The 11175-nt window shown below is 33.9% G+C and overlaps 1 protein-coding gene across 1 annotated transcript; it reads right to left on the bottom strand.

Annotated features, from left to right (window-relative positions):
* Positions 1–822: 822 nt before the first annotated feature.
* On the bottom strand, positions 823–3894 carry LOC143581056 (uncharacterized). Its single transcript, XM_077063929.1, has 2 exons — positions 3441–3894; positions 823–1385 (listed from the first exon to the last, which is right to left on the bottom strand). The coding sequence occupies exons 1-2, from the start codon at positions 3892–3894 to the stop codon at positions 823–825; spliced, it is 1017 nt and encodes a 338-aa protein (XP_076920044.1).
* Between the last annotated feature and the right edge of the window lie 7281 nt (positions 3895–11175).

Below are 11175 nucleotides of genomic sequence, written 5' to 3'. Positions count from 1 at the left end.
GATACACGAATTAGGCTTCTCGGTCTTTATTATAGTATTATTATATTATTTGATAATGTAAGGGGCATTTTGGTAAACATCCCCATTCGCTCTAATGTAAAGCTATTCGTTACCCCGTAACGAATAAGCTACATTCGTTAATTTTGTAAGCCACATTTGTTAACCTAGTTTAACGAATGTGACAACGAATGAAGGGCATTCGTTAAGAATTAATGTAAAACGAATGAGTTTGTTCATTCGTTAGTATTAATGTAACGAATGACACATTCGTTAAGGGTTAAGTTAACGAATGTGTCATCGTCTATATATATCTGTAACATTATCATTAAAGGATGCAGTTCTTATTTTATCTTCCTATAGCATCTTTACTCTGCCGAATTCTCCTCTAAAAACACACACTAACAGTATTACATCATAATCGTATCAATTACTCAATGACTAACCCGATGTCATCTTAAACCTAGATCCTTACGAGCTCTATCAGTAGCGCGACGCCGCAATCAACAAGAAGCTGCCACGTGTTGACACGTGGTTGGCCACATGTCCCTGGTTACTTAATGGGGTCATCGCGTAGCGTGATGCCCTTTTAATCCTGGACCATCGCGTAGCGCGGCGCCCCCTTTTTAAAACTTCTAGAGAATAGCATCGCATATCGCGATGATCAAATCTTTCCACCCATCGCGTAGCGCGATGGGTCTGAAAAACTAAAATATTTTTAACCCCTTTAAGTTTCAGAATTGTCACTTTTGGCCCAAAATTTGAACAGGGTATTCCCGAGATGTTACATCCTACCCACCTTTAAAATAATCTCGTCCTCGATATTTATTGGAATAAATATGGATACTTTTTCTTCATTTCCGATTCAAGTTCCCATGTATACTCAGGTCCACGTCTTGAATCCCAACGGGCTTTTACCAATTTGAGTCGTTTACGTTTGAGAATCTTAATCATACTATCTTCAATTTGAATCGGTTGTTCCAAAAACTTAAGTTTTTCATTAATTTCAACGTCTTTCAATGGCATTGCAAGTGTTTCATCGGCTGGACATTTACGTAGATTTAATACATGAAACACGTCATGAATGCCTTTCATTTCCTCGGGTAACTCTAATCGATATGCAGCAGGTCCTATTCTTTCAAGTATTTTGAGTGGCCCAACAAATCGTGGACTTAATTTTCCCTTTTTACCGAATTGTACTACACCTTTCCAAGGCGATACTTTGAGTAGTACTTTGTCTCCTATTTGAAATTCTAACAGTTTGCGGCGAACATCAGCATAACTCTTTTTTCTATCTCTTGCCGCTTTCAATCGTTCTCGTATTTGTATTACTTGATCAGTGGTTCTTTGAACGATTTCAGGACCTGATAATTGGTTATCTCCAGTTTCTGACCAACATACGGGTGTTCAACATTTCCGTTCGTATAGTGCTTTGAATGGTTCCATTTGGATACTCGTATGATAACTATTGTTATATAAAAATTCCATTAACGGTAAATGAGTATCCCAACTTCCTCCTAGATCAGTTACACATGCACGAAGCATATCTTCTAACGTTTGGATAGTGCGTTCACTTTGACCATCTGTTTGTGGGTGATATGCAGTACTTCAATTTAATTTCGTTCCCATAGCCTTTTGAAAACTCGCCCAAAATTTTGAAGTGAAACGACTATATCTATCGGAAATGATAGACAGCGGCACACCATGTAAAGATACAATATTTTCAACATATAATCGTGCCAGTTTATCCATGCTATAAGATTCTTGTATTGGGATGAAATGTGCTGATTTCGTCAATCTATCTACGATAACCCAGATCGCATCATTTTGTCAAACAGTTTTCGGTAACTTCATGATAAAGTCCATAGTTATCGTATCCCATTTCCATATTGGAATTTTAGGCTACTGTAACAACCCCAATGGCTTTTGGTGTTCGGCTTTTACTTTTGAACAAGTTAAACATTTAGCAACATATATGGCAATGTCCTTTTTCATGCCAATCCACCAATAATCATTTCTCAAATTATGATAGATCTTTTCACTTCCCGGATGCATCATATATTTTGACTTATGAGTTCACCAAGAATCTTAGTTCTCAATTCTCCAATCATAGGTACCCATATCATTTTCCCTAGTCGGAGTATTTCATCATCATCTTTAACTAACTGATCAATCATTCCATTTTCTTTTTTAGCTTTAATATTTTCTTCTTCTAATGCCAACTTTTGAGCTTCCTTAATTTGTTTGATTAAGTCTACTTTAAGTTCTAGTCTAAGAGCTCAGACTCTTTTTGGTTTGTCATGTTCTTTTCTGCTCAAAGCATCTGCCACGACGTTGGCTTTTCCTTCATGGTATATAATTTCACAGTCATAGTCATTCAAAGTATCCATCCAACGCCTTTGCCTCATATTCAATTCCTTCTGATCAAAAATATGCTTCAAACTCTTGTGATCAGTGTATATGGTAAACTTAACACCATACAAAAAATGTTTCCATAGCTTTAATGCAAAGATTATCACGCCCAGTTCCAAATCATGTGTAGTGTAATTCTTTTCATGGACTTTAAATTGTCTTGAAGCATATGCAATTACTTTCTTTCCTTGCATCGAGACACGTCCCATACCCGTGTGCGAAGCATCACAGTATATGGTAAAGTTATCCTGACCTTCTGGTAGAGCCAAGATTGGCGCATTTTTAATTTCTGTTTCAATGTCTTGAATGCTTCTTCTTGCTTTGGTCTCCATTCAAATTTAACAGACTTTCGAGTAAGTTCCGTTAGCGGGACAGCTATTCTTGAAATTTTTTGAATAAACCTCCTATAGTATCCAGCTAAGCCTAGAAAACTTCTCACTTGATTCGGTGTCTTTGGTTTCTCCCATTTGGTTATGGCTTCTATCTAAGCTGGATCAACTTGAATACCTTTAGCATTTACAATATGACCAAGAAATTGAACTTCCGGTATCCAAAATTCACACTTCGAGAATTTGGCATATAACTTTTCTCTTCTCAAAGTTTCCAACATAATTCTTAAGTGAATTTGGTGATCTTGTTTGGTTTTCGAATATACGAGAATATCATCAATGAATACAATGATAAATTTATCAAGATGCGGCTTACAAATATGGTTAATCATATCCATAAAAGCTATCGGAGCATTAGTGAGTCCGAAAGGCATACGGTGAGCTCATAATGTCTGTACCTTGTTCTAAATGTTGTTTTGAGAATATCTTCTTCTTTGACCTTTAATTGATGATATCCAGATCTGAGATCAATTTTAGAAAAATGACTTGCACCTTGAAGTTGATCAAACAGATCGTCAATCCTGGGAAGCGGATATTTGTTCTTGATTGTGACCTTGTTCAGCTCTCGATAATCTATACACATTCTCATCAAACCATCCTTCTTTTTGACAAACAATATCGGAGCTCCCCAAGGTGAAGAACTTGGTCGTATAAATCCTTTTTCTAATAATTCATCCAACTGTTTCTTCAATTCCTTCATCTCTGTAGGTGCCAGTCTATAAGGAGACTTAGCTATTGGTGAGGTTCCAGGCACCAAATCAATTTTAAACTCTACTTCTCTATCTGGCGAAATTCCTGGTAACTCATCAGGAAATACATCTTTAAATCCTGAAACAACTGGTACTTCTTCCAACTTCTTTGGTTCGGGTTCTTTGGTTACAAAATCCATAAAAGCAAGGCATCCCTTACCTAAACAATGACTGGCTTTTATCTTTAAAATTATTCCAACTTTTCCTGCCTCTTTATCTCCAACTATCCGGATGATTTTACTATTTGGTGTTCGAATTTCAATCGCCTTATCACTACATAAAATACGGGCTTGGTTCATTGCTAACCAATCCATACCTAAAACTACATCGAATCCTACTAAGGTCATGGGTAACAGTCGTACAGGTATATCATAACTGGCAAATGAAATTGTTGCATTACTTAAGGCCTCACGTATTCTAATTAAATCTACGATAATTAAATAACAAACTTTATTTATATATTTCTTTATTTATTATTTTTAAAATGTTGGGTGTTATAACGGTCATATGGAATGAAATAATAATATTTTTTATACTATCAGGCGACATGTATTTGTAGCCACCCTCTCCCCCCCCCCCCCTAAATCGCCCCTAAAATGGGCCAGGGGGTGATGTTTAGGGCAATATTGGGCAAAAATCACCCCACATGTAGCCCCACTGCTTAGCCTTACAAAGTTTGTTGCTGCGAAGTGTCGATTGGGCCACTTGGCGGCACCGTATTAGTCTTCGAATTTGATTTTTTAGTTCCAATACCGTAACGAACATAACGAAAACCGAATGAATTGTGTAGACTCACAGCCTCAATAACCGGGACCGACAATACTCGGGTTTTACCGATGTCAGACCCCCAACCTAAGGCGGAAATGTTGGAGCGTGATCCGATTGCTCACAGCTCAAAGATACTATCATAAGTAAAATGTAACAATATCTATTAAGTTAATTATTTCCAAATACAGTGCACAAATATTCAAAATAAAAACCAATAATATAATACATGTAATCCAATCAAGATTTGAATAATATTTGTCTCCATTAAAATCCTAAGGTCTTTCTAAGTGTTCATACTTCAACTTCAATTCAATGGCAACCTGCATATGTGTAGAAAATACAGTTTGTCAACAACACATGTTGAGTGAGTTTATCACCGGTTTTTGACACTAAAAATAATGTTAATATAAGAAATAAGCAAAACGTAATAAATGCGGTCAGTATATCAAACCATGAACAAGTAAGGTGTCAATTAAACCATTGCCAAGCGAATCGGGCGCCGGTAAATCAACCATGAGCAAATAATAATAAGACCGTTGCCAAGCGAATCGGGCGTTGGTCAATAGCATGAGAACCCTATACAAAGGGAATATGCGGGACCTCTCCGAACACGAATGCGCACATAAACAAGTAAGCATATAACAAGTATATTTGATTAATCACACACAATTGTACGTTTGCTATTGTTTGAAATATATATATGTAATATGAAATACGCATATGTCCTCAAAACCTTTAGAAAACATTAGATAAAAAGGGGAATGATCAAACTCACCTTAGATTAATGACAAGCGAATATAAATATGGATACGCGAGTTAACGAATAAGCGAGTCGTTCACTACATGTCAAACGATATAAATAATCAGAATATAAAACTTTGATATATGATAATAATATAAGTAAAAAAACTCGTGGCCACTGGAATCAATCCAAATGGACGTTCAGAACTCAAGTTATGTTATATTTAAGATTTAAGCGAGCTGGTACTGACCAGAATCCGAACAGCGAGTCGGAAGTCGGATTTAGGTCAGTAGCCTTAAAATTTTGTTATGAGAATAAAAGTCTTCTGGACCGAACATTGAATCCGACCAGAAGTATGAGAAAACGTAATGTCAAACTTGTTGACTGTTTTGCCCTTCAAAGGGTTTTAAGCGAATTGACCAAGCAACACCCTTCAACCACTGAAATTGATTGAAGATTATTGACTAGGGAATATGTATGAACGATTTATTAGTTTACAACTTACCCAGAAAGTGAAAGGATCAAGAGAAACGAAGAGTCAAAGGTCCACACGTATGCAAAGTCAACCGTTTATGAGCGTATCTTCAACAATAAATCAAAAACCGAAGAAGATGACGAAGGTGGAGGTAGGTGATGGCTGGAGGGTGTTTATTTAGGGTTTAGGGAAGTTTATGATAGGAGAAATAAGGGTTGTTTATATAGGAAACACTAAAACGAACTAATTATGGTTATTTACTCGTTCAAGCAACCGAATAAGCATTTAATGACCGAATCAATGAAATAAGTCTGTAGATTTTGGGCTTGATCAAGGGTTTATGTATATGGACATGTATTTTAGTCATATTAGTTTTCTTGAAACTTAATTCACTCAATTTATGCCAAAAATAAGCGATATAGATACCAAAAACGAATTAGGAAACAAAATAATCAATTAATGACAAAAATCGAGTATAATAACTTAAAGATTTTGGTTTGGACAGCAATAAAACGAAATTGAAATGTTTTATAACATTAGTTTACATATATTGGAGTTTAAGTTTCGTTAATTTAATCAAAAATAGGAAAGAATTGGCAAAACTAGTCCATGTAGTTCCTGAAAATGCGATTTTTAGCCGTTTTAAGTGATTTTAAAAGTTTCTAAGAGCTATTTGGCATAATTGAAAGTTATGAAATTATAAAATAAGTTAAACCAAGTTAAATACCAATAAATACAAGTTTTAAATAGTTCGAAAGATCCGAATTACGTTCCCAAATCGGTTTAAACAAATACGAAAAATCCGAGATGTTACACCCGACACCTGATTTTACCAACTGACGACATCCCATTGGTCCACTTCATTTTTCAAATTCTTTTCGTCTTTTAGTTCCGCTACCCAAACGAAAGTATCCGAAACCGACCAAACTCGTGTTGAGTTACCGACTCACTGTCTGGGGTTGACAACGCCTAGGTTTTACCACCACACTGACGTCGAATATTTAATTTTTTATATGTTAATATGACAAATTTACTTTTTTGGGTTTTAACACTTATGTTTTGGCGATGGTATCTATACCGTAATGTGTGTAATCGATAATTTCCGAATTTGCGTCGACTCACTGTCACACCCCAACCTATGGCGAAATATGTCAGGGTGCTAACTGTTGGTTCACAGCTCATAAGACACTATCATACAATTTAAATGACAATATCTAAAATTACTTTATTAATTTCAAATCAGGCACACAAGTCTCAATCAATTACAAATATAACCAAAACAAATAATGTAATATCAACTTGTATCTTTTTATTTATAGATTAAAGTCCATTCTATTTGATCTTCAACATACACTTCAAATCAAAGAACAACCTGTAATATGCATATAAAATAGAGTATATTTGTCAACAACATAGGTTGATTAAGTAATCAACAGTTTTTGAGATAACAATATAATATAAATAAAATTAAGCAAACCAATATTTAAGTATCAACGATTAAACCATGAGCAAGTAATTGATGTTGTTTGGCCATTGCCTTGTAAATTGAGCATTAGCTACTAAGACAAAAGAAATACAAATAATGGTGTCGGTTGACCATTGTCTTGCGAATCGGGCTTTGGCTACTAAGACGACATTTGATCATACTTTAATATGATTATGATGGACCTCTACGAATGCGATAAAATAAATCAACCAAACAAGTAGCATTTAATCGTTCAACACAACAAGTCATGACTTTCTAGTTAAATGTAAATAAATGAATACGAAGTCGGTATGCATAAAGTCCCAAACAGTTTTAGAAGCTATAAAATAGGGGATTGATTACTCGCCCTAATGATTGGTGTGCTAAAAATAAAATAAGAATAATAAACGAGTCTTCAGCCTTTAACGCGCTAACTGATCCGACACGAACAGATCTAGAACTTTGAGACAGTAACTAGGATTAAAACCGAGAATAATACAACTAGAATCAAGTTAAACGGACATGCAAAACTCTAGTTATGAAACTTTTAATATTTAAGCAAGCTGATATTGTTCAAAATCCGAACTTCGAATCGGGAGTCAGGTTCTGACCATTACACTCAAAATATCAAAACAAACAGAGTAAAGTGTAAAAATCGAGCATGAGATTTGGTCAATAATGCCACTTTCGTTCAAAAAAATTTATTTTTTTTTTTATTTTTTTTTTTTGCATATGGACCATCAAGGTTTCCATCTTCTTACCAATTACGTCCAAATCGCTAACTCTGTTAGTTTTTCACCGTTAAGTCCGGGATAACCATTATTTCAGTTTGTTTAAAAGTTTTATTATTTTTTTAATCCTTTAACATAAAATTAAATTAGACCACCCCACCCTGACCCGTTAACCCTGACCCATTACCTTTTTCCTCACTCTAACCAACCACCAATTGTGCTAGGGGGTGGATGGTTGGCCGGTCCGTTTAATTCTGGTTCAATCCGGTTCGATTCTGATCCTTCTGGTTCTTCGTTTTAGATCATTTTTGTTCGTTTTTCACTCTTTTTAACCACGATCAACCTCCGGAACATACATATTTCAAATATGTTAGTAATATACAAATTCTAATAGAAACCGAACAAAAACCAATAAAATATTATACAAACTATACACAGGAATTATATATATTTAACATTATATCAAATATCCCCACACTTACTCTTTTTTCATCCCTGAAAAAGTTTAGTTGCAATGGAATCAAAATCGAAAATAAGGTCTTAAAAAGATAGGTTATTTTGAAGCTTAGATAAACGCAAAAACCGCGATTGCCGATATTGTTGTCTGCTTAAACCCAGCCACCAGCTTATCAAGCCCACAAGCACCTTTAGTAATTAAGTTTAAGTGATATCAAAAACCTATGGGTCTCACACCTTTATATTTAAGTTCCACCCCCATCTCAAGCATAGTAAAGATAATTTAAAAATCGAGTTGGAGCAAACTGGTTCAGCATATCACCATAAGACAAGAACCCCTTAGTAGTAAGAAGAAAATATATTTAGATAGAATTAAGGATGATAGGTCAAGTGAGGTCGTATGAGCATGCCCTAAATATTATTGGACTTTTTCCTATATATTCCTTAAGAAAATATTATCGACTAAAAACCTCAAGCCCAATAGTATAGTCTCATAGTCGCTATCCCCTTGGTAATTTGTCTCGTCTAGTATGTGCACTTTGGCCTCTTTTTCTATTTTTGAGAATGCTTCTTTGTCATTTTTCATTACATAACTTTTCTCTTTTCTTTTGCATTTCGGACCAATTCTTGGAATATTTTGTAACTTTTTTTTCTTTTCCCTTAATTTTTTTTTCATTGTGCACTTAGACATCTTTAACCTATAAATATATAACTAAAGAGTAAAACTCCTAAAATTTTGGACAAGGCGGGACGCCACCACTCTTTATTTATTTTCATAAAACGGAGTGGTATGCTAATTTAAAGTGCATTCAATTCTCACCACCTAGGGTAGTTAGCTTATGGTAATACTCTCTATGCCTTATCGAATTTCAACTTCACTATCCCCCCTTAGGATGAAAACCCACAAAATCTATGATTCATCATCATCATCATCATCGTACTCAGTATATCCCACCAATAGCCAAGCTATGGTAGGGTCTGAGGAGGGTAAGATGTAGACAGCCTTACCCCTACCCCATAGGGATAGAGACGCATTAATTAGGTTTATTTTGAATATGCACTGTGAAACCTTTCAAAACTAGTTGGGCCTACCGACACATCCCAAGCTTAGTACGCTTTCTTTTTATAATATATATATATATATATATATATATATATATATATTAGTAGTTTGAAAAGCCAATTCCCGATTACACTATCATTTTCCATTTAAATTCAAAAAACTATGTTTCAAATGACATTTTTCAAAACTTTTTTTTTATAAATAAAGTTTAACTACAAGTCAAATATCCTATCCCCGCACTTAAATTTTGAAAGTCGGAATACAAAAAAAAACTAAAAAAACCTAAAAATGAAAATAAAAACTAAAAATAAAAATAAAATACAAGATAATGGAAAAAACTTAGCTGGTAATATGCGTATGAAACTTAATATGGGTCCGGCTTTTTTCAGGTTGAGTTAGTCGGGTTTCGAGTATCTTAGAAAACAAACAACAAAAGAAAAAAAACATAAAAACAAAAAAATTTTGAAAAACTACAATGCTAAAATTAAAACAACATATTATTCTTTGCTTGTAATACAAATAATCAAATATCAAACCAACATAACTTGATAAAATAATTCAAAAGAAGAGTAAATCTAACTCGAGCCTTAATTGTATTCAATCGGGCGTGATCTGGTTGTTCGATTTCAGTTGCTATTAGTAATAAACGGAAAACATAAATTAATAATAAACAATCGATCCATAATAGTTAGAATGACAACAGTCAATTAGAGCTAGATTACGATAACTTTAGTGGCTAAGACTTAGCTTATTTTACATAAAAATTTATTTAATTTTAAAACTAGAAGTTTATTCGGGTTTTTCAGGTTGACCCGAAACTTATAAATCAAATCCGAGAACCAACCCAAATTACTTCGGTTCGGGTTCGGGTTAGGATTTTCTTGGGTTCGGGTTCTTCGGGTCGGGTTAGTTCGGGTTCAGGTACGGGTTTTTTCAGGTCGGGTTTCGGGTCAAAGTGACAGCCCTACTAACAGTGTATGCTTTGGAGATAATTATCTTGATTGAACTTTTACTTATGGTTTTGTTTGTTATTTTTTTTATATTTTTTCATTTTGTTTTGTTCTTCATTTCTTTTCCAGCAATATTAGGAAAAACGGATGAAAAACGAAAGGCATGGAGCATGCTTCCTTTAACTTTGTTTAAATCTCCATATTATTTTGTTATCAGTATTAATTTTTAATGGTAAAAAATTGTTAATGGTAATATTTTTTATGTTTAAAGGGACAGGGAAGAGAAGCTCCATCAATCTAACAGAAGGCCTTGAAGTTGAAGGCTACAGATAGTTAATATTATGGGTACTATTATAATTTTTATTATCTGATATAAATGATACTTATGGGATTGATTCCGACAACTTTTTAAAATTTTCAGTCTTCCCTAAATATAAATCAGTAAATTATCAATCATTAATTTTTCCAATCTACCCTAAATATAAATCAGTGAATTTTTCAAATTTTCCTTATCAATCAAGAGATTATTTAGCTAAATAGTTTTTTTAGAAAAGAAAACAAGAGTTTAATATGGGAAAGCTACAATAAGTCAATCACGGTTTTCTATTAATCCGGTCAAATCATTTACCTGCTCACCTAAAAATTCAAATTCTTTTATCATTTGGAAAGTTATACTCGTGCTTAAAAAACAATAATAAATAAATATTAAAAATAAATTAAAAAATAAAAATTATTAGGAAAGCTATAATCATGGTTTCTTACTTTAAATAATTATAAAGATGGAGTCAAATTAATTAAATATTGTAACAACTTTCTAAAATGCTCACTAATATCAGTATTCAAATCGTGAACATAGCTTATCTAATATTTCAAGTATTAAATATAAGATCACCAAATCTTATGGTACTCTGCTAACTCAGAGAAATCAATATTTTCTGAACAATGACAAGCAGGTTAGTATGTCCATTTCATATATTT

This window comes from Bidens hawaiensis, unplaced genomic scaffold (genome assembly GCF_021521415.1).
Source record: "Bidens hawaiensis isolate Kalapana, Puna unplaced genomic scaffold, B.hawaiensis_p1.1 tig00030797_1, whole genome shotgun sequence".
Lineage (NCBI taxonomy): Eukaryota > Viridiplantae > Streptophyta > Magnoliopsida > Asterales > Asteraceae > Bidens > Bidens hawaiensis.
This window is presented reverse-complemented; position numbering and strand designations above follow the sequence as displayed.